General features: G+C 51.4%; 1 protein-coding gene across 1 annotated transcript in view; it reads left to right on the forward strand.

Annotated features, from left to right (window-relative positions):
* Positions 1-24,048, forward strand: part of LMF1 (lipase maturation factor 1) — a 151,840-nt gene that overhangs the window by 98,979 nt on the left and 28,813 nt on the right. The window contains exon 6 of the mRNA XM_021550378.3: positions 2,300-2,467. Within this exon, the coding sequence (XP_021406053.3) occupies positions 2,300-2,467 (168 nt within the window). The remainder of the gene's footprint in view (positions 1-2,299; positions 2,468-24,048) is intronic.

A 24,048-nucleotide genomic window follows, 5' to 3' on the forward strand; every position in this document is an offset into this window, starting at 1 on the left:
GGAATTTTCATCAGGCTGACGGGACATGGGGGAATGGCTTCAAACTGAAACAGAGCAGGTTTATGATGGAAGATGGAACAAAGTGGATTAAGATGGAATATTGGGATAAAATCCTTTCCTCAGAGGGTGGCAGACCCTGGCACAGGGTGCCCACAGCTGTGGCTGCCCCTGGATCCTTGGCAGTGCCCAAGGCCAGGCTGGATGGCGTTTGGAGCAGGCTGGGATAATGGAAGGGGGTGGGAATTAAATAATCCTCCAGGTCCTTTCCAAGCCAAACCATTCTGGGGCTCCTTAATTCCACTCACAGCATAGGCACAGAGCAAAGTGCAAAGCTCCAAATCCCAGGAACAAGAGCCTGGAAAGCTTCTCCCTCCTCCCTGACACCAGCACCTCCAGGATGTTCCCATAGGATCAGGATTTCTCTGGAGCAGCAGGTGTGGGGCAAATTCCCTCTCCAAAATCCCAGCCAGGTGGGATTTCTCCAGCTGTGCGATTTCTTAGGGTGGCATTTAAACTATCTAAATTCGTAAAGATTTTAAAAATTTGCCAGATCTCCCAGCGTCAAAAGATTTCAGGCTGGCAGGTGAGAAAAAATTTCAGCTGTAGGTGCCTCTGGTGGACTCGGGCTCAAAAAGAATCCAGGAATTTTTCCAGCATCCCTGGTGAGTCACGGGCTGCTCCTGCCTCAGTGTCCCATCCCAAGGAAATGCAGCTCCCTTCCTGGGAAACATCTGGAAGGCATTGCAGGAACACACACACACACACATCTCCTCCCCCAGCAGCTCGGAAGGATTTCTGGGCCATGGGAATCACTGCTTCCCTTCATCCTCAAATCCCAGCTGGGCTGGGCTGGGAAGGACCTGGGAGCTCATCCCATCCCACCCCTGCCATGGCAGGGACGCCTCCCTCTGTGCCAGGGGGTTCCAAATCCAGTGTCCAACCTGGCCTGGCACTGCCAGGGATCCAGGGAATCCTGCTGGAATTCTCCAGCTGCTCTGGGAATCTGTGCCACCTCAAACCCTCCAGCCTGGCCTGGGCACTGCCAGGGATCCAGGGAATCCTGCTGGAATTCTCCAGCTGCTCTGGGAATCTGTGCCAGCCTTCATCCAGCCTTTATCCAGCCTTCATCCAGCCTTCATCCAACCTCCTTCCAGCCTTCCTTCATCCAGCCTTCATCCAGCCTTCCTTCATCCAGCCTCCATCCAGCCTCCATCCAGCCTTTATCCAGCCTTTATCCAGCCTTTATCCAGCCTTCATCCAGCCTTCATCCAGCTTTCCTCCATCCAGCCTTCCTCCATCCAGCCTTCATCCAACCTTTATCCAGCCCAGCTTTGCTGGGAAGGAATTACAGCACTTGTGGGATCTGGCAGCGGGAGCGTGCTTGGCTGCCCTGCATCCTTCAGGATTTGCCCCGCTTTGTTTGTATTTTGGATTTAACTACAAATAATTTAAAGATGTGTTGTGTCTCCTTCAATTAACATTTGTGTTTTCGACCTCTCTCTCTCTCTTTTTATTTTTTTTTGTTGTTGTTGTTGTTGAAGATTTAAAACAATACCAGGAAATTTGAGCCATCAGATGCACTAAGATAAATTCTCATTAATTTTTTAGGGTGGCACTTATTAACATATCAGAATTTGGGGTCGTTCCCTTTGAACAATTTGCCATTTTTTTGTTCTGGATGGAAAAATCTCCCAGTGTCAAAAAATGTCAGGCTGACAAAAGAATAATATTGTCCCAAGGCCAGTATGTAAATACCTTAACCAGTAGAGCATGTTTAGAGGAATTACACTTTCCTCTCCCAAATTACCATCTTGGAAAGCAGCTTTACCAGCACATTTATTTGAATTTTAAACATTTTGAAAGCAGATCTCTGAGGTTTTGAAATCTGGTTTCCATTCCTGGCTCTGTTTGACCCAAGGCCTGACCCCGAGCAAATCTTGGGCTCAGTTTTTGGATCTGCTCCGTTGCTCTGAGGATCCTCACTCAGTTTAACATCCCTCAGTGCTGATCTAAGTGTAAGATTTCAGTGTTCAGTAATAGTGGGGTCAATTTAAGATGGGGTTTGGTTATGATGACAAAAGGGAAAATTAAAACTCTTGGTTTTTAAGAGATGAATTTCTTTAAAGATGTGCGAAAAAGCTTGAACGAAGTCATTTTGTCTGCAAAGAAACGAGTTCCCAGAGGTGCAGGATGGCAAGCTTGGGGAGAGAAATAAGGAAATAAGGCCAGAACTTCACAGCAGCCCTTCGCACCAGGTTTTGGAGGGGATTAATTCCTTTTTTTTCCTCTGACATTGCAGACTCAGCCAGTGCCCAACCCCATCTCGTACTTCATGCACCGCTCGCCCTGGTGGTTCCACCGCTTCGAGACCTTGGTCAACCACTTCATCGAGCTGGTGGTGCCCTTCTTCCTGCTGCTGGGCAGGAGGATGGGCATCCTGCACGGGCTCCTGCAGATCCTCTTCCAGGTGAGCTGCTCCTGCTTCCTCTCCCTGATCCCTCAGCCTTGGCTTCTGTATTTTCAGATTCCGTGCTGCTTTAGGCTGTCATTCTGAGAGTCATGTTATGGTGCCTGAGGTTCTGGATTTTATATTTTCACCTTCTCTGCTGCTTCAGGCTGTCATTCTGAGAGTCATGTAATGATGCCTCAGGTTTTGGCTTTTATATTTTCACCTTCTCTGCTGCTTTAGTGTGTGGGGCTGGGCTTCACATCAGGGCACGGTGAGCTCTGTGCACAGAGCAGGGAGACAAAACAATTCCTGCTCCAGCTGGGCACCAAGGACAAATGATCCAAACCTCAGCCCAGGAGCACGAACAGCATGGGCTGGAGAGAGAAAAACAAGCAGGATGGGAATTCATAACCTAAAGCTGGAATGGGACAATGAACTCCAAGGTGCCAATGGAGCAGAACTGATCAAAGTGAGAGACCTTGAGTCCATGTTGGGACCATTTTGGGTCATTTGGGTGCAGCCCTGGCTGGGCTCTGGTGCTGCCCAAGGTGGATCCATGGAGGAGATCCTTGAATAAATCCCTGTTTATTCTGTAACTCTGCCCAGCCTCTGCTCTGGCTCAGCCTTCCCAAGGCATCATCCTGAGTTTCCCTCCTCTCCTGGGCTTCCCCATCCTCCCAGGAGGAGCTGGCTCTGGGAGTTCAGGCTCCAGAGAGTGAGGATGATTCCCGGCCAGGAATTCCTGGGTGTTTCCCAGTTCTGGATGTTTGGTTTCTGTGTGGCAGAGAAATGGCAGCTCAGGATCAGTGCAAAGGGTCTGTGGGGAGTCCTTGTGATTCCCTCAAGAGTAAATTTTTATAGACATCTTTCCATCTCTGAAGGGATTCTTCTTTCTGTATTTATCGTTCGAGGATTGTTCTTTATCTCTGAAAAGGGTTGAGCTGCTCTTCACAAATACCAGACTGCCTGTGCTGAGGTTTAAAATGAAAATAATTCCTTGAAAATTTAATGGATTCACATTTTTTGTACCTCTGCAAAACCCAGAGGACAGAAGCTGCTGCATAAATACTTTCCTCGAGCCCATCTGATTCCTGTCCTGTCCGTCCTGGCAGAAACTCCATTTGCAGCCCTTGCTGCCCTGCCTTTGTTCAGCATCATTTCAGCATCGTGAAATTCCTGCTCAGGAGCTGTTAGTGCTTCCTGTGAGTTCATGTGATGATTAAACTGGAGAACAGCTCATAAAGGCTCCTGGTAAACCACAAAAATGCTGCTCAGGTTTTAAAGGTCTGACAGAAACCCCGGCAGGGTTTGTGCCCTCCTGGTTCCTTCTGCATCCCAAACGCTTCCTGTTGTGTCTGGGTGCCACTGAACCTCAGCTTTTCCCTTTTTGGGGCAGCTTTGGCTGGCTTGGGATGGATTTGGGCAGATGGAGGGAGGGGTGTGAGCCACGGAGCTCCCGGGGCGTCACTCCAGAGCTGCCAGCTGTGTTTGTGACACCGCTGAGATTTTTGGAGGCACTGTGAGGATTTTATCCAGCCCGACCCCAAGAAAACTCCGTGGACAAAGCAAAACCTACATTCTCTTCTGGTTAAGATGAAGGAGGGCAGGGTTATATTAGACATCAGGGATAAATCCATCCCTGGGAGGGCGGGCAGGCCCTGGCACAGCGTGCCCAGAGCAGCTGCAGCCACTCCTGGATCCATGGAAATGTCCCAGGCCAGGCTGGAGAACCCTGGGATGGTGGAAATTGTCCTCGGGGGGGTTGGAACAAGATGATCTTTTAAGTTCCTCCCACCCCAACCCATTCCCTGTTCACTGCTCTCCTCTCTCCCCCTTGTCCCCTCGGGGTTGCTCCATCCTGGGAAGCTCCAGCTCCTTCCCAGCTCCTCCAGGAGCAGCAGGAGGAGCTGGGGGACCTCAGACAGAGCCAGGGGACCCCCAAAAGCCGAGCCCACCCCATAAATGTCCTAATGACAGCGACTCAGTGCAGGCATCAAGCCCCTTTAATTGGCCCTTTATTGATAGCTGGCAATTAGTGACTTATTTCCATCACGAGGGGAGTCTGAGGAGGCAGAAAGGCTCCCAGTGTAAGAGGCAGCTCTGGTGCATTTATAGCATTTCAACAAAAACCTGTTTATTTAATATTTACTGCCCTTTTCTTCATTCAGAATGACTTTTATTGACAATCCTTGTGCTCTGCAAAGGAAGCTATAAAGTTTAATGTTGATATACCACTTAATTCTGCTTTTCAAGATTTGAATTGACATTACAGACAAGTTTTATTGGACATTTTATAATTGTTATTGGAGTCATGGTGGCGAGGTTGAGTGAGTGTATTTTTCCAGATTCCAACTGGCCTGGAGAATATTGCTTTGTCAGGAACCCAAAAAAAGTTGGGCTTTAAAAGAGGAAAGTGGTTTTTTTTTTTTTCCAAGTGTGAACTTATTCTTCTTGCCTGCTTCACTTTTGTAAGGAAAAAAGCTTAGAGAGAGTGGAAACATCAGAGAGGAGGTGCTCAGCAGGCTGAGCGTGGATGTGTGTCCACCAGGAATTCCTGTGGGGTTGGGATTCCAGCCTGGAGTTATCCCAGGGGAGCTGGAAGCTCCATCCTGGACGTGCACAGGAGCTTCCTGTTGGGGTTTGATGGGACCCAGGTAGGATTTAGGGATTTAGGGTGGCTCTGATGGACACCAGGGTGCTGCCAGCACCTCCATTCCCCCCTGGAGGTGCCCCAGGGACCCTTGGGATGAGCCCATTCCCAGCAGATCCATGAAGGGCTGGGTGCTGCAGGAATGGCCCCTCCTGCTGTGGCTTCCTGCCCCTCAGCTTTGGGGTTTTTGCCACCTTCTCTTTGTCAGGTCAAACCCCACCGTTTCCCAGGACCTCCTGGCCACTGCTGCCAATTGAGGCTGCCAGGAATAAATTATCCCTGGAAGTGTTCAGAAAACTTTGGAGGTGACACTTCAGGAGGTGGTTCAGTGGTGAATGTGGTGGTTGATGGTTGGATTTAATGGTGCTGAAGAGCTTTTCCAACCTTAACAAGTCTGGGACTGGCTGGTTTTTGTAGCAGGGGTGGGGTGTGGGCCTCAGGAATGCACACCCGGATCTGAAACACCCCAATACTCAGGAGAAATCAAATTTAAAATGGGGCTGTCAGTACCTGGAGGGTCTTGGAGGGTCTTGGAGACCCCAGGTGAGGTCTGGACTCTTATTCTTGGTTCTGTAGAAGCGCCAGGGCAGAGGCTGCTCATACCCTGAGGAGTTTGTGGGGTGTGGGATGTTGGAAGTGCTGCTGGGGAAGGCAAATCCTTCAGATTGGAGGGGATTTCACTGCTCCCTGGATCTGCCTCCTCAAACCCTGGAGCTGCCTCCTCAAACCCTGAATCTGCCTCCTAAAACCTGAATTTTCCTCCTCAAACCCTGGATCTCTCTCCTCAAACTCTGAATCTCCTCAAATTCTGAATTTCTCTCCTCAAGTTCTGAATCTCTCTCCTCAAACTCTGAATTTCTCTCCTGAAACCTTGGATCTCCATCCTCAAATCCAGGATCTCCTTCAAACCCTGAATCTGCCTTCTCAAACCCTGAATTTCCCTTCTCAAACCCTGGATCTCTCTCCTCAAACTCTGAATTTCCCTCCTCAAACCCTGAATCTGTCTCCTCAAACCCTGAATTTGCCTCCTCAAACCCTGAATTTCTCTCCTCAAACTCTGAATCTCTCTCCTCAAATTCTAAATTTCCCTCCACAAACTCTGAATCGCTCTCCCCACACTCTGAATCTCTCTCCTCAAACCCAGAATTTGCCTTGTCAACCCCCGAATTTCTCTCCTCAACCCCGGAATTTCTCTCCTCAACCCCTGAATTTCTCTCCTCAACCCCCGAATTTCTCTCCTCAACCCCCGAATTTCTCTCCTCAACCCCTGGATCTGGCTCCTCAAGCCCTGACCCGTGTGTTTTTCACTCTGCCTAACTCCCAGCTCACACCAAACGTATTTCTTGGCTCCTTGGAAGCCAGGCAGTAAAATCCCACTGCTTGGCAAAGGAGTTGATGAGGGGAAGCGAGAAGGAAGCCAAAAACAAAAAAAAAGGAGGCAGGAAAAGCCACCTTGCCCCTCAGAGCTGGCAGGCAGGGCAGGGGTGGAAGGGGCACTGCCAGGTGGGGGAAGGAGCTCCAGGATGAGAAAGGTGGAATCCATCAATGAATAAATAGCACGGAAAGTCCTCACTTGGTGCTTTGAGTCCCCTCACAGCCGTGAGGGCACAAGCCGGGGAGTTGAGGATGTGGGGAGGGTTTGGAGATGTTAAATCCCTGTGGATGTGGGTGGGTGTGTGGAGTTTGACTCCCTGCCTGGGCCTGGGTGGGCACAGCCCCCGGTGCCAGGGCAGGACAGAGCTCCTGAGGGAGCTGGGCTGGCTCTGGAACATCTCCCCCACCTCCGGGTGCCCGGCGTGGGGCTGGGGGCTCTCCCTGCTCCCACCGAGGCTGTCCCGGGATGGATTCCAGCAGGAGCGTCTCCAGGGACAGGGTGGCAGTGCCAGGGGCAGGGTGGCAGTGCCAGGGAGAGGGTGGCAGTGCCAGGGACAGGGTGGCAGTATCAGGGGCAGGGTGGCAGTGCCAGGGAGAGGGTGACAATGCCAGGGGCAGGGTGGCAGTGTCAGGGACAGGGTGGCAGTGCCAGGGAGAGGGTGGCAGTGCCAGGGGCAGGGGTGGCAGTGCCAGGGGCAGGGTGGCAGTGCCAGGGAGAGGGTGGCAGTGCCAGGGACAGGGTGGCAGTGCCAAGGATGGGGTGGAAGTGCCAGGGACAGGGTGGCAGTGCCAGGGAGAGGGTGGCAGTGCCAGGGACAGGGTGGCAGTGCCAAGGATGGGGTGGCAGTGCCAGGGACAGGGTGGCAGTGCCAGGGGCAGGGTGGCAGTGCCAGGGACAGGGTGACAGTGCCAGGGGCAGGGTGACAGTGTCAGGGGCAGGGTGACAGTGTCAGGGGCAGGGTGGCAGTGCCAGGGAGAGGGTGGCAGTGCCAGGGACAGGGTGGCAGTGCCAAGGATGGGGTGGCAGTGCCAGGGACAGGGTGGCAGTGCCAGGGGCAGGGTGACAGTGTCAGGGGCAGGGTGGCAGTGCCATGGGAAGGGTGGCAGTGTCAGGGGCAGGGTGACAGTGTCAGGGGCAGGGTGGCAGTACCAGGGGCAGGGTGGCAGTGTCAGGGACAGGGTGGCAGTGCCAGGGAGAGGGTGGCAGTGCCAAGAGTACAGGGGGAAAGGGGTGACAATGCCAGGGTCAGAGGGGTGACAGTGCAGAAGCAGAGGGGTGGCAGTGCCAGGAGCAGAGGGGTGACAATGCCAGGAGCAGAGGGGTGACAATGCCAGAAGCACAGGCGTGGCAGTGCCATGCACAGGTGTGGCAATGCCAGGAGCACAGGGGTGACTGCAGAAGCACAGGGGTGACAATGCCAAGGTCAGAGGGGTGACAGTGCAGGAGCAGAGGTGTGAAAGTGCCAGGAGCACAGGGGTGACAATGCCAGGTATAGGGTGGCAGTGCCAGGCTCAGGGTGACAATGCCAGGAGCAGAAGCATGGCAGTGCCAGGAGCACAGGGATGGCAATTCCAGAGCACAGGGGTGACAGTGCCAGGAGCAGAGGGGTGACAGTGCAGGAACACAGGGGTGACAATGAAGGAACACAGGCATGGCAGTGCCAGGAGCACAGGGGTGACAATGCAGGAGCACAGGGGTGGCAGTGCCAGGGGCAGAGGGGTGACAATGCCATGGGGAACAGGCATTGCAATGCCAGACTCAGGGGTGACAATGCAGGAGCACAGGGGTGACAATGCCAGGGGCACAGGGGTGACAGTGAAGGAACACAAGGGTGACAATGCAGGAGCACAGGGTGACAGTGCCAGACTCAGGGGTGTCAATGCCAGGGGCACAGGGGTGACAATGCAGAAGTACAGAGTGACAGTGCCAGACTCAGGGGTGACAATGCAGGAGCACAGGCGTGGCAGTGCCAGGTGTGTGGCAGTGCCCGGTGGCAGTGCCAGGAGCCAGGCACAGTGCCAGCCCTGCAGAAGGCAGAGGTGGAACCTCAGCAAAGCCCCTGCGAGGCTCAGAGCCCTGCGAGGAGCCCTCCCCTCCCGAGGCAGCTCTGGCACCCAGGCAGGGGCAGCCGGGATTTTGGGATTTGGGGTTTTGGGATCTGGGGATTTTGGGAGCTGCAGAGGGCAGGGGGAGCTGCTGGGACAGGGACCCTGAGCGGGGAAGTGGCAGAAACCTCCAGCCCTGTTCCCCTGCAAAACGAGCTGCCAGCAGCACCCTTGCCCAGCTGGGCACTGCACCAGGGAGCAAAGTCATTTTCCTCCTCTTTTTTTTTTTTTTTTTTTTTTTTCTTTTCTTTTCAGGCAGAAAACAGTTGTTGAACAGATATTTTCTTTTTTTTTTTTTTTTTGTTTGGTTTTTTTGTTTTTGGGTTTTTTGGGGGTTTTTTGGGGTTTTTTTTTGTTTTGGTTTGGTTTTGTTTTGTTTTTTGGTTTTGTTTTTCCTCCTTGGCTTGGCCAAACCCCAACCTCTTAAAAATTTTGATGGAAAAGGACATTTCCCTCTGGTTGGTTTTGTTCCCATCTCTCCAGGATGAGGCCAAGTGGAGGTTTTCCCCCTTTGTTTTTTTTTTGGGAGGGGAGGACCGAGCCCCCCCCGTTATCCCAGCGCTGCCTCTGCCACACCACGAGATGCTGGAGGGATGAGCTGCCCCTGCAGCCACACACGCACAAATTAAATCAGGCTGCTGCCGTGCCACAGCTGCAAGAGATTGTGTTGCTGACTTAGGAGGTAGCAGAGGTCACAGCAGCAGCCTGGAGAGAGGGAACAAAAATGAGCCAGCCCCCCGTCCCTGCAGAAAGTGTCTGAATCCAGTGTTTGTTTTCACTTGTCAGAGCCGAGCTGGCTTGGTTCTGGTGGCCAGGCTGGTGTAAATCTGGGGTGTCTCCAGCAGGATTAGCGGGGTCACACCAGTGCCAGGCCCCTCGTTAGGGCTCTAATTGGGCACCCACGGGCACGGGCGCTGCTCAGGAGGAGTTTTTCGGGGTGGACGCGGAGTGGTGTTGTCAGTGGGTGTGAGGAGAAAGCTGGAGGATGGAGCAGCCAGGAAATTCAGGGGTTATTCTGCAGTTCACACTATCCCAGAATGGTTTGGGTTGGGAAAAAACTTAAAGCTCATCCAGTGGCACCCCTGCCATGGCAGGGACACCTCCCACTGTCCCAGGCTGCTCCCAGCCCTGTCCAGCCCGGCCTTGGGCACTGCCAGGGATCCAGGGGCAGCCCCAGCTGCTCTGGGAATTCCATCCCAGCCCCAGCCTGCCCTGCCAGGGATGAATTCCTTCCTGATATCCAATGTAAATCTCTTTTCTTTCAGTTTAAATCCATTCCCCCTTGTTCTATTGCTTCACGTCCCTGTAAAAAAATCCCTTTCCTGCTTTTTTATAAATCCCTGAGGATGCTGAGGAGCGTGGTCCCCCCAGCCCAGCAGCTCTGGCTGGGTGTCACTGCCTGGGCAGGGCAGAGGAAATTCAGCCTTCCCCAAAGTCCAAATCTTGTTGATTTTGTTGTGGTTTAGAAAGAAACAACAAAAAGAGAGTCCCAGGAAAATGCACAGGAGAACGCGACTGGAGGAATGGGCCCATGGAAAAAGAGTTTTGCAGTTCAGTTGTTCAAAAAATCCACTTTGGATTTTTAAATCCCGTGGGGTGTGAGATGAGAGGTGCAGGGAGAGAGACTCCGAGGTTCTTTGGGAATGTTGGAGCTTGGGCTGGGATTGTGGGGGCTGATCCCCCAGCCCTGTGCGCCCATCCTGCTGCTGGGTGAGGGTGGCCGGGGTGTCCCTGCCCCTCCTGGAGCCCCAGACCCCCTCCCTCAGCCCAGGCTCTGCTCCAGCTCAGCTTTTCCCCCCAGCAAAACAGCAGGAACGTGAAATCAAAGCAGTTACAGGGCAGATTTTCTGTTACATTTAAGCCCCCTTAAATTAAATCCCGAGCTCTGCACCCCCCCCCAACAAGAAACATTCTGAGTTAAGCAGGCAGAACCCAAACTCTTTAATGACTCTGATATTTGATTTCACATCCAGCTCGGTAGGATCTGCTGCGCCAGACACGGGAATAGCAGCACATACCACCCCAAACCAGTAAATAACACTGCTCCCATAATGGGCTCTGGGATTAGTTAGCAACAAGTTAAGTCCTTGCATTCTGCAGTAGTCAGAGGGGCTGAGAACACTCGGTGGGAGCCAGAGGAGTGCATTTAATTAGCTCCTGATTCAGGGCGCTGGGGGTTTTTCTCTTTTTTTTTTTTTTTTTTTTTTTTTTTTTTTTTTTTTTTTAAATCATTAAATAAAGTGTCACCCCAAGCCAGTGCTGTAAACTCTATTTTGATTGTGGCTGCAATAACCCCTTTGGGCGTCATTCAGATTGTACTAAACAGTTTCTGCAGAGCGCTGGTTTCTCTCAAAATAAACCCAAGTCCGGCTTTGACAAGCTCTAATGAAAAACAAATTGTTATATTACTTAGAAAAATAATTTGAAGGAAGTCTGAATTAGTTGTAAAGGTGGAAAAGGTTCAGCTACTTGAAAATAGAAATTTGGAAGGTATTTATTTTAACCATTAAGCCAGTGGCCTTGAAATACAGCCTTGTTTGTTCCAGAATGCTCCTAACGAGAGCCATGAATCACGCTGTTAATCAGTATGGGAACTTGATTAATTGGAGAGGGGAGCGGCAGTGACTCCAGCAGGCTGGAGCTGGGCTCCCTCCCCACCCCTCACCCTGCTGGCACCACGGCGGCTTGGAGGGCATCCCACAGCCCTGGGTTGTTGGGGAGGTGGGGGCAGGCGTGGCTCTGGGGGTTCTGCAGTGCTGGTGCTGGGCTCAGGAGGGGCTGGCTGCCCCCGGAGCAGGCTTGGGGTGACTCTGCTTGTCCTGCCCCTGCCAGCTCAGCTCTGCTGCTGCTCCTGGCTCTGCTGTTCAGCCCGAGGGGGAGATGTGACACCAGCCATGAGATCAGCCTTGCACAGGAGGCTGCAGGTGAACCCGGTGGGCAGAAATGCTGGTGTCTGCCTCCAGCTCAGGAGGCTGAATGATTTCTGTGTTATAACTGTGCTATAACACATCAATATACTATTTAAAGGAGATACTAAAACTACAAACCTACTTTTCTAACTCACAACTCGTGATCCTCTCTCGAGCCCAGCCCCAGGTGGGTTGGATTGGATTGGATTGGGTTGGATTGGATTGGATTGGATTGGATTGGATTGGATTGGATTGGGTTGGATTGGATTGGATTGGGTTGGATTGGATTGGGTTGGATTGGATTGGATTGGGTTGGATTGGATTGGATTGGATTGGATTGGATTGGATTGGATTGGATTGGATTGGATTGGGTTGGGTTGGATTGGGTTGGGTTGGATTGGATTGGATTGGATTGGATTGGATTGGATTGGATGGATTTGCCACCAGGCTCAAACAATCCTCACCAGAATCCAACCAAGCATCACCCCAGGTAAACAATTCTCCAAACACATTCCACATGGGAGCAGAAATAGAAATTGTTTTCTCTTTCTTCTCTCTGTGCTCCTCTATGAAAAATCCTGAAAGAAAGAGGAATGTGCCTGGCAGAGCCCGTGGGGTGGGAAGCGCTGCCCTGGCTGGAAAGAGGCAGCAGAGAGGTCGGGGTTGGTTTTCACTCCTGACTGGGGCTCTCAGGTTTGGGGCCAGCAGGAGCTGCAGCAGCTTTGGGCATCCAGGAGCACAGCAGGGATGAGTTCCTGTCACACTACAACACAAAATAACTCACATGCTCACCCGAGATGCAAAAGAAGGAAAAGAGGAAATTTGATTTCTGACCTCGCAGTATACAGAATTCCAAAAGTGACAGTGGGTTGGAGGATGGAATTGCCACCTCTCCAACCCCACTGGTCAAACCAACAGTCCATCAATTCCCTCCTCCGACAAAAAGAACGTAAACCAATTATTATTTACATGAGAACTCCAGTAGAAATCTGTAAACATCAGAAGGCATGGAAAACTTTTCAAAGAAGTTTAAAACTTTCAAAAGAACTTTAAAACTTTTCAAAGAGCAGGGCAGCGAGTTCCAGCAGAGTTCCAGGCTCCTGCTGGCAGCTGCCCCGTGTGCCAGGCTGGTGCTGGTGGCACAGTTTGGTGCCACCTCTGTTCCAGAGAGCCCCGGGGACCAGGTGGGCCACGGTGTCCTTGGGAACATCGCTGAGCACTGACTCCAGAATCACCAGCTGGATCTGAAAATGGCAAGATTTGCTGAAATTGTGTGGAAGCTCACGTTAGAGCTGAGCAGGGGCTCTCAGGTGCCTCTGTCTGTGCTGCTGCCTCTGTCCAGCACATCCCTCTGGCTGCCCTGGCTGCTCCAGACCCTGGCAGGGGCTCAGAGACCCTGGCACCAAGTCAAAAACACCGGTGGCATCAATTTCAGCCTGGGGGAGAGGCTGCCAAATCTATATGAAGAATTCCAAGCCACAAGGGTTTGAGCAGTGTGATAGGTGAATTGACACGGGGTGGAAAAGTAGAATTTTGGGATTTTTAGAATGTGATTCAGGGGTACAAGTGGAGGGATATGGGCGTGTCCTGACCTTCTTCTTCTTCGTCTTGTCCTCTATATCTTGGTGTGATGGTGACACTTTTCTGTTGGTTTAAGGTGGAGATTCACAGTCTAACACAGGTGATGTGTATTGGCACAAAATTGTAAATACAGACACGTAGTTTTGAGTAAATAAGGTGGGAGCTGCCCAGGACTCGAGGCAGAATGCCATGTGTCCTTTCTGGACGGATCTCAGCAGGTCAGAGAGAGAATGTTACAGATAAGGAAAAATAAACAGCCTTGAAAACACAATCAGACACATTCCCAACTCCTCCTCTGGCTGCGCGGGCTGGGAAATGGAATTTTGTTCTGTTGGGGTCCTGACAAGCTGACCCCCACACCTCTGTGCTTTTCCCACTCCAGGAAAGCTTCCAGAGCTCTGGGGTGACCTGGCTGGCAGGGAGGCTGCACCCCTGGGCTCGGGGCAGCCAGGGCGGGTGGGTTTGCTCCCTGGCTGGTTTTGCACCTGATTTTCAGGATCCCTGCGTGCCCCAGGAGCTCCGTGTGCTGCAGCAGGATGTCCAGGTGCTTGGGCAGGACGGGGAGGATGGATGCTGAGGATGCTGTCAGGGAAATGATCCAAGCTGGAGCTTCCAACATCTGCATTTCCCAGATGGGATTGAGGATCCAGCTCCAGGCTGGGAGATAAAGGATGTGCTGCACATGTGAGTGCAGGCGGCTGTGAGTGAGGGCATAAAACATTTCTGTCTGATGAGAGCCAGAGCAGCTGCAAGCCAGAGATGTTCCTGGTGTCCATGACATGATCTGCACCATGTTCTGGCACCATATTCCCAGGGATAATTATTTGTTTATGTTTAGGTGTAGCTGCTAAAGCTGAATAAAACCATCACAACCCGTTCCTGCGCCCAAGCCAAAGCACTCGCCCACTAAAATGTGTCAAATATCTTTAAATATCTGTGAATTTCTCCAGTTTCAGTGCAATGGTTTGAAGAGATGGTGAAGGTCCTCCAAGTTTAATCCCGTTTTCTGTCCCTTAGTCCTTACCTGAACTGGTCCTTCTGCACTTTCCCAGCTCTTGGCTACCACCAAGCCTTCGCTGTTCGGACAGTGGTGGGATTTGGGATTTGGGATCTCTCCTCCCACCAGCAAGATGACAGGACCTTTAAATAATGTTTTCTATTCCATTTCAAAAAAACAAAAAGAAGATGAAATCAGAACAGCCTAACTGGAAACAGATGGCAGATGAGAAACTTCTTTTAAAGAGGATTTTTAATGCATTTATTATGAAGAAAATCATTTATTGGTGTCAGAGATGGACGTGTGAAGACAGAATGTGCCCATTCCAGGAGGGGAAGGGGCTGGAGTGGGATGATGCCTTTGGTGTGGTGCTCTTGGAGCGAGGGGAGGATTTTGCTGTTGGTAAAGTGACTTTCCTGGCTGAAAGGAAAGTCCCTTCCCATCCCTGCTCCTTCATCTTCCCTCTGGGATCGCTGGCTGTCGGAGCAGTTTCGATTATGCTCTTACTGTGGGTTCCTGGCATGCTTTAACTGGAATGATTTGGGTTGGAAGGGACTTTAAAGCCCATCCAATTCCAACCCCAACACCTTCCACTATCCCAGGCTGCTCCAAACCTGATCTTGGACACATCCAGGGATGGAGCAGCCACAGCTTCCCTGTGCCCTGTGTCCTCCCACAGGGTCAGCTTAGGGATTTTAAAAAATAATGTGAATATTCCAATCAGTTCTGTCCTGCCAAGTGCAATGAGTGTGTGCTTTTATGTGTGAAACCATCCACAGACAGAGGTGTCACCTGCCCCAGTCGCCCTCACAGAGTGACTGGACAGCTTTAATTGAAGCCATTTCAACAAACCCCACATCATTTCAGAATCCCTCTTCAACAATTGAAGCCATTTCAACAAACCCCACATCGTTTCAGAATCCCTCTTCAACAATTGAAGCCATTTCAGCAAACCCCACATCGTTTCAGAGGGATGGATCTCGGTGTCTGGGCTGCTCAGGGACGGAGGTGAAGATGGATTTTCCCTTTTCCTGCTTTGATGAGAAGAACTCCTTGGCTTGTTGTGGGTTTAATGTTCCTGTGAAACGCTGCTGCCCCCAGAGAGGTTTTATTTTGCTTTGGAAGCGTTGGGATGAGGCTGCAGCCCTGGGATGCTTCAGCCCACACGCAGTTTACACAGCTGCACCGTCCCCTTCCCCAGGCTCCAGCAGGGCCCTTATCTCTGGTGATGCAACAGCCAGAAATTGCAGGAAACCTGTGTCACTCACTGCTTTCATCCTCCTATAAAAGCTGGGATTTTGGGAGCTGTGACTCCGAGATGAGGGCAGGATCCTGCTGGAGCAGCTGGGGTTGGTTTGGTGCTGCCCTGGGTGTGGGATGGAGATGCTGTGGTCAGTGGTGGTCCTTCCCCGGGGAATTTGTTTGCAGACCCCAATCTCACTTTCCCTTTTGTTGGGAACAACATTTCCCAACAGGTTGTGGCCTCCCATCCCTGGAAGTGTCCAAGGCCAGGGCTTGGAGTCGCCTGGGCTCGTGGAAGGTGTCCCTGCCATGGTGAGGGGTTGGAAATGAGCTTTGAAGTTCCTTCCAGCCCAAACCATTCCATGGTTCTGATTGATCCACGGAAAAGATTCCATGATTCATGCTGGCATTGTGCAGAGCATCCTGGATTTTTGCTGCTGCTCTGAACCCTGAGCTGAGCCCCCAAAAACCCTCGATGCAGGCAGGCGTTTGCAGCACGAGGTCTCACCTCTGCTGCTTTCCTCGTGGATTTGAATTCCATCGCTGCCAGGAGCACGGTGCTGCTTTGCCCACGTTCCTCAGGAACTTTTTCCACACCTGAAACTCCCTCTGGGGCCGGGCTAAGCCCTGCAGGAACCACGTGGGTTTGGTCTGGGCTTGGTGTCCACACGTGGAGCTGCTCAGGGACAGAAGTGGCACTTTAAATTTACACCCTGCTCCAGTCAGGAAAACTTGGAAGCAGGGAGAAATCCCAGATCAGGCTAATTTTGGAAAGGCTGAGGAAGTCTGGGAGAAAAATGCACAAGAAGAGCAGTTTGGGAGTGTTTTGTCCCTAATTTTGGCCAGTGGTGGTTGGGATGGCTCGTGGATGGATTCCCTGCATGTTGTGAGCAAAGAAGCAGAAAGGGACAGGTATTAAATAGAATTCTGGAATGTTTTGTGTTGGAAAGGACCTTCAAGGTTATCCTGGGCAGGGACACCTCCCACTGGACCAGGCTCTACACCGTGGTCACCCTCGGAGAACCTGCCAGCTCCTATGAGATGCCAAAATCCAGGAGCAGTAGAAAACTCAGGGTGCCTCAGTCAACAGAAATTTCAAAATTTCATCTGGAAAAACAAATCAGATTGCACCGATTGTTTGGATGGGGCTGGGAATGGCAGGAGTGAGGAGTGGGAAAGAGACAGGGATTGCATTTATGGCATGATTGATGTCATTTATTCCATAGCCAGCCTTTGAAAAGCAGTTGTAATCCCCACGCAAATCCCTCTGGAGCAAATCTGCCAATTCTCCTCATCCAACGTGGATCATCCCTGCAGCCAGGAACCTCAGAGGGAGCAGAGCCAAGGAAAAAGGGTCAGGGGGGCACCCTGAAACCCTCTGCACCCAAATCAGCTCCACCTCCGAGAGCCCAGGGCCAGAGGGTTGGTGCTGCAGGGCCAACACTGCAGGGCCAGTGGAGTCCTGGAGATGGAGAGAGATCATTTTCCTGGGGTTATTTGGGGGAAAATGTGACCACAGGTGAGAACTGGAGCTTCAAAATGTGTTCCTCCCCAGTTCCCCTTCTCCACCAGCCAGGCAGGAAGGGATCAGCTGGAAGGTGCTGGCTGGGCAGTCTCAGGTGCTGGTGGCCACCAGTGAGAGGCTCCTTGGTGCTGCAGAACCCTGCTGGAGGGTTTTCCTCTGGCCCCTAAAAGCAGGCAAAGGGAGATGTTTCCACGGAAATCTGTTCCTCAAGCGCCTTGGCAGCCAAAGCCAAAAGGATTTGGAGTCTTCTGCCCCCAGCTCCACGTTTCTGGTCAGTGTGAAACCCCACCTGTGATCAGCGCAGGCAGCCTCGGCCAGGCTGCAGTAAATTAAAGCACCACGGGGAATTTGGGGGAACACATCCTCTTCCTTCTCGGAGTCAGCTTACAGCGACCTCGGAACATCTGCACACCGTGGCTCCCGGAGGTTCTGCTGCACGGAGGGTTCATTGCTTTGTTCAGTTCCTGCCCTCTTCCCTTCCTCCTTGCCTCCTCTCTGCATCCAGGGCTGCTCGCAGTGTTCCTGGCCATCTCCAGCTTCCCTGGCTGGAACACCTCATGGAATTTCCGTGGTGTCTCTTCCCACGGGCAAGCACAGCTCCGTAACTCCGTGGCCATTTGCTGTGCTCGTGCAAGAAGTCACTCCTGTTTTTCCAAAAGCCTAAATTCCCTCTAAGCTTCCCAGCACCCTGAAAGACTGAATTTAGGGGGACTAAATGAATTCCTCAATATTCCCTAGATCCTAGCAATACATTTGGTGATGTGATGCTACTTGGCTTTGGAATTCCTTTGCCTGACCTCCAGCTTGTCCTGACAGGGTTTAATTGAAATAAGGGTGTGAGGGTGGGTCCTGCTGCCTCCGGGAGCCACTGGGGTTTTTTTTTGGGAATCCAGAGCAAGGGATGACCACGGGGTGGCTGTGGTGGCCGGATTCATGGTGGTCCATGTTGAGAAGATGATGTTGAACTCCCAACATCTCCTGGAAGTGACCCCATCCTCCCCTTGGGAGCAGCACATCCCCATCCCAGCCCATCCCACCCCAACCCTTGTGCTGCTGTGCGGAGCTCAACGCCCAGAAGGAAAATGCAGCTCCAGCTTTTCACTTTTGTGCCTCTCAGGCCCAGACCTCAAGGTTTTAAAGACTTTCATATGTGCCTGACTCGGTGTGCTCCGAGTATTCCCACTGAAGTGAACTAAGTGGATAAGACTTTGCAGGATTAAAGCCAAATGAGTCCTCACCCACCATGCTGGGAAGTCTTGCTGAAGTGGGTCATTGGAGGGAAGGCAGGAGGAGGCGCTTCCCAACTTGCCCCTTTCATTTTATGCTTTTATTTATTTAAAGGATTTTTTTTTTTTTTAATTCTTAAGCAGCTTGTGGGGGGAGAAAAGAAAATAAAAAGCCCCAGGCTGTGGTGTAACCACCGCAGGCAGATGTTGTCATGACTACTAAACAAGAAACCTGATTTTTAAAATGAAGAAAAACAGATGAACGTGAAATAAAAGAGAAAAAAAAAAAGAAAGAGGCGATCTTAAAATATTAACTCTGATGTAGAGAAAAATATAAACAGACAGGGTTAGGAAATTCCATAAAGAATATGACTTGTTTAATATTAATCATAAAGGAAAAGATTATGAGAGCTCCAAAGGGTGCCAGATGAAATCCTCCACACACAGCCACTGCTGTCTTTGTGGTGGCTTCCCTGGGCTGCTCTTGGCCTTGTGCTGGAGATGTCCTGGCTGGAAGTTGTTCCAGGGGTGTTCTTGTGGTTCTCCTGGTGCTTTTCCTCCCTTGCAGTAGTTTGAGTGCCAATAACCTGTACTTTTATTGCAAATATGGGCAAGCTGGGAGAAGTGCTTGTGTTTGGGGACGTGGAGGGGTTTCTGTGGCTGGGGTGGGTCAGGGGTGGCTGTGATGTGTCCCAGACCAGGGGTTCACCACGTCCCAAAGCTGGGTGGCTGCAGATGAGTGCCTGGGTGGGGCTCGGGTGGCTCTGCTCCCCTCTCCGTGGGTGCTGTGTCACGCTGCTGCTCCTCGTGTCCCTCTGCTGCCATCCTGAGCTGGCCAAGCCTGTGATGACCCCACGCTGGAGAAGTGCCAGGTGTCACAATTCCCTTGTCAGCGCTCCCAGACCGTTCCTGGCCCGGGAAAAGGCCAAAGCCAGGAGGGTCTTCAGGACCAGGAGACACCTCTGGGCCCTTGCCAGTCCCCTTTGTCTCCTGGGCTGTCCCCACTGGTGTTCCCTGGTGACAGAGCCCGATGTGGCCCCGTTCCCCCATGGCCCAGCACGGTGACAGCAGCACTGCCACCACAGCCAGAAAGGAGCAGCTGTGACCACAGCTGGGAGGGCTGGGCAGTGCCTCGGGGGGCTCCCACTGCTACATCCTGGCCAGGGCTGTAACCTGCTCCTTTTCCTTTTCCTTTTCCTTTTTTTCCTTTTCCTTTTCCTTTTCCTTTTCCTTTTCCTTTTCCTTTTCCTTTTCCTTTTCCTTTTCCTTTTCCTTTTCCTTTTCCTTTTCCTTTTCCTTTTCCTCCTCCTCCTCCTCCTCCTCCTCCTCCTCCTCCTCCTCCTCCTCCTTCCCCTTCCCCTTCCCCTTTCCCATTCCTCTTTCCGTTTCCCTTTCCCTTTCCCATTCCTCTTTCCGTTTCCCTTTCCCTTTCCCTTTCCCTTTCCCTTTCCCTTTCCCTTTCCCTTTCCCTTTCCCTTTCCCTTTCCCTTTCCTTTCCCTTTCCTTTCACAGGACAGGACAGGACAGGTCAGGAATGCCTTGTGGCACAGCCTGTGCTCCATCAGGGAATTCTGCAGCTCTGGGATTGCTGCTCCCAGCCCATGCTGGCACTGGCTCCTGAACAGTTTGGTGTGCAGGGTTCCTTCTCACTCTCAGGAGGAATTAACCTCCAAGGCCAGACAGAAACTCTCCCGCAGGCCCAGGATGGAGGTGCCCACCCCACAGGACCTTCCAGGGCTGCTGAGCAGGTTCTCCTTGCAGAATCCACCCAGGACACCTGGGCAGATCCACTCTCACCTCTCCAGGTGCCTCTGTCCTGCTCCTGACCCACGTCCTGACCTGGCACTGGCCGTGCACTCATTGCCAAAGCTCTGAGCACTGTGGGGAAGGTGCAGGAAAACTGAAACAGCAAGATTTGTGCACCTTTCCCCAGCTTCCTGCACCTTTCCCCAGATCCCTGCACCTTTCCCCAGCTCCCTGCGTCTTTTCCTGGCTCCCTGCAGTTTTCCCAACTCCCTGCATTTTTTCCCCCCAGTTCTTTGCATCTATTCCCACCTCCCTGCATCTTTTCCCAGCTCAGCAGCCTGGGAGCATTCAGATCTTTGCTCCTTCTTATCAATCCCTTTCCAGTGCTCCTCCAGCAGCACCAGGCAGTGCCTGGCACCTTCTGGTGCCTCACTCCCAGTGTCTGTGCCAGCGTCACTCTGGCCCCTGGCTCGGAGCAGCTCCTTATCCACGCTGCTGGGTGAGGCTGCTGGAATCACAGGATGAGGCTGCTGGAATCACAGGATGAGGCAATGATGGATTTTTGCTCTTCCCCTCTGTTGACAAACCCAGTTTGTGGGTGAATAATGAGCAGCCCTTGAAAGCGAGCCCCGTGGCTGATGTGGATGCCCTTGGGTTTTGTGGGATGAGTCACTGTGGGGAGCAGGAACTTCCTCACGGGCAGGCAGCTGCTCTTCATCCTCTGCTGCAGATTCCTTGGAGCTGGAAAGCCTCAAGCCCTGGGCAGCATGTTTGCAGGGGAGCACCTTCCCCTGAGAGCAGCACAGGGTGACAGCCTGAATCCCTGTCCCCCCTCCTGGGCGTGACAGCCCTGCCTGGAATATCCAGCCTGGAATATTTCCATTCCTCTTCCAAGGGCTTCTCTCATATGTAAGCCATCAGTGCAGCAGCCTGAGCAGGGATCCTGCAGCTGTGACCTTGCAAGTGGGTGGCATTTTCTGCTTCCTGCTCAGCATCCTCTGGGATCCGCAGCTCATGTGATCCCGTCTGCCACGGGCCAAATCCGGGCTGGGAAAAGCAGGATTGAGGCTCCAGGAAATGCCCACTGCCCTCATCTCCTCATGGCTGGGATCTTCAGAGCTCCCACGAGGAGCCAAGCTCCTCAGGCAGCCCTGAAATCTTCATTTGCCATTAGTGCAGCAGCAGGCTCAGGGATAAATAACTCCAGGCTTGTTAAATCCCATCCCTTTGGAGCACCTTGTCTTCCTCTGCAAAGCTAAAAGCAGGATTTGGGCTTTTTTTGGCTTCTGTTCCTATCTAGTGCTGAACTGACTCCATCAATCCCTGTGTTGGAGCTTTCCTACAGGTAAATAAATCCATATAAATAAAATTAAAGCTCTCCCCCAAGCAGGGCTGGAGTAACGAGCATCCCCATCCCTCATGATCTTCCCTGCCTCCATCCCAGCATCATTTTGTCCCACATAGAAGCAACTGCTCAGGGAAGGAAAAAGCTGAAAAACCTATTTTGTAAAAAATTATTTCATTATTTACACCTCGCTCCCATTGTAATTGGAGTTATGAGTAAGGCTGAAAAGAAACTGCTGCAGATGGCAGCATAAAAATGTGATTTTTAACACATTTTGTGTTTTCTTAAGCATCTCTGGTTTTGCCCAGGGTACATTTCATTTGCTATTTATTTAGACCCCACCTCTGACAGCTCAGGGGTTGCTAAGCTGCCATCTGGGATGGAAGGAAAATGGGAAAACAACTATTTTCCCTAATTTTTCTTCTTTTGGCCTCAGAAAATTTACCAAAATTTAATAAAATTTAAATGTGTCAGTGAGCTGGGTGGTTACAACCAGGAGTTGGCTTAGAATTCCAGAATCCAGGAATGGTTTGGGCTGGAAGGGACCTCAGGGACCATTCCCAGCCCTGCCATGGGCAGAGACACCTCCCCTGTCCCAGGCTGCTCCGAGCCTTGTCCAAGCTGGCCTTGGCACTTCCAGGGATGGAGCAGCCACAGCTGCTCTGGGAAACCTTGGCAGATCTCCCCAAGGACCTCAGTGATCCTTGGGGGTGTCTCCCAACTCAGGATATTCCTTGATTCCGTATTTATCACAGTTTGGAGCCATTTTCCAGCAGAGTTGAGGGAAGGATTTGGGGCAGAGCCTTGCTGCAGAGGCCGTTCACCGACAGATGCCGAGGCATCGTGGCCGTTCTGCCCTTCCTTCACATTTCTCCTCTATTTTTTTTTTTTTAGCATTTCCATAAAACTTTTACATCGAGTCCTTCACTTTTTTTATCCTCCAGGCTTTTCAGCCTGGCTTTATTAAAATCAAATGCTGCCCAGCCCCAAACACAGCACCGGGCTGGCTTTTCCTGGTGAGTTTTCAGCCACAACTGTTTCCCATTTCTCCCAGGCTCTCAGGAGCCCACAGGCTCAGGGATCAGGGATCAGCTCCGTGTGTTCTCCCCAAAACGTGCTCCGGGTTTGCTGGAAAAATCCAGGTCATCCCAGAGTTGGGAACTCACCCAGCCTTGGCTTCCAGTGACACAGAGTAGCCAACCCAAGTTAAATATTTCACTGCAGATGTTGCTGAGAGCTTAAAGTTACCCAAAATTATGGATTTAACGAGGCAAGGAAAGGAGCTGCAGAAAGATCCAAATGAGGGAAGCCACCAGAGCTTTCCAGGCCGGTGTCAGGCTGATCAGATGTGACATCCTTGACTTTTTCCTTGCGTTTTCCCTGGGCCTGCGGATGTGGTCACGTCCTTTCCTTTTAGCTTGAAAAGGCAGAGATGGGTTTGAATCCGTGTTGGACTTGAATTTGGGGAGCAGAGTCCCAATCCAGCTGTTGCAGATGTCTCCATTTGTGAATTGGTGAAACCAAAACCTTGGATTTGAATTATTTTGGAAGGGCTTTGTGACACGGATCCCGTTTCCCTGTGCCAGGGCTGGCTGAGATTGGCCATACTCAGCATTCCCATCAGTATTTATTCCCAAGAACGTTGTTTTCCCCATCCTCTAACACCGATTTCATCCAAATTTTACCAAGACCTGGACTAGAGAAGATGTTCACTATCAGAATAGATTTTTTCTGATGTGTTCTCCTTCTCTCCTTCCCAAAAAATTTGGTTTGCTCTGACTTTGGCAATTGTTAAATACCTCTAAATATTGCAGAAAAAGTGGTTTTCAAAGGAGGCTGCAGTGCCTGGATGGTGAAAGGGAATGGAGGCATTTTTGCCAGAAGTGTTTTAGCATTCCTTCAATCAAGGAATATAAACAGTTCCATGTGACTTTGGGCTGATCCAGGATTTGAAAGCAGGCTTTAATTCACATCATTTCTTGTAGAGGGAATTTTGAACCCACATATCTCCTAAAAATGTCCTAATTAGTAGGGAGGAGGATATTCTGGGAAAGGCTTTCACTTTCTGCCCTTGATGGTGTTCCACTTTATTACTGATCACTCGATAACCATCCAGTGTTAATTACAGGGGAGTTGTGTGACGGAGTTATTGATTGGTGCCTATTGACAGCCCGTTCCAGGCTGCAATTAAACCTCAAACCAGGATTATTTCTACAGGGCAGGAAAATGCTTTTCCTGAATCCTTCTTTTCCTGTGTGCTGGCATTAGGCATGGTGCTGTCTCTGCAGCACAAATGGCAAATGAAAATGGTGGTTGTGGTTTCGCCAAGCCCAGAGCTGCTCCTTGCGGTGCCTGGGTCCTCCTGAAGCTGGTGGCAAAGGCCCCACGGAGCTGAGGGCTGGTTCCACCCTCCCAAACCTGCATCCCTGGGCTTTTAGGGAAGGACCAAGGTGCTGGGAATGCCCGGGGTGCAATTCCTCATCCTGGCTACTGCCCAGAGCTAAAGAGCCCTGGAGGAAGTGACCCTCTGCTTTGCGTTTGGGTTTGCACGTGGTTGGAAATGAGGGAGGAGTTCCTTTCTGGAAAGGGCTGTCCAGGGTGGAATCCCCATGCCCAGAGGGGTTTCAAAGCCCTGTGGATGCGGTGCTTGGGGACACTTGGGGTCAATGGTGGCCTTGGCTGTGGTGGGGAAATGGTTTGACTCGATGATTCCATGATTCCAACCTGAATGATTCCATGATTCCAACCTGAATTATTCCATGATTCCAACCTGAATTATTCCATTATTCAAATATCAATGATTCCATGATTCCAACCTCGATGATTCCATGATTCCAACCTAAACGGTTTCATTATTCCAATCTGAATTATTCCATTATTCAAATCTCAATGATTCCA

This window comes from Lonchura striata, chromosome 16 (genome assembly GCF_046129695.1).
Source record: "Lonchura striata isolate bLonStr1 chromosome 16, bLonStr1.mat, whole genome shotgun sequence".
NCBI lineage: Eukaryota > Metazoa > Chordata > Aves > Passeriformes > Estrildidae > Lonchura > Lonchura striata.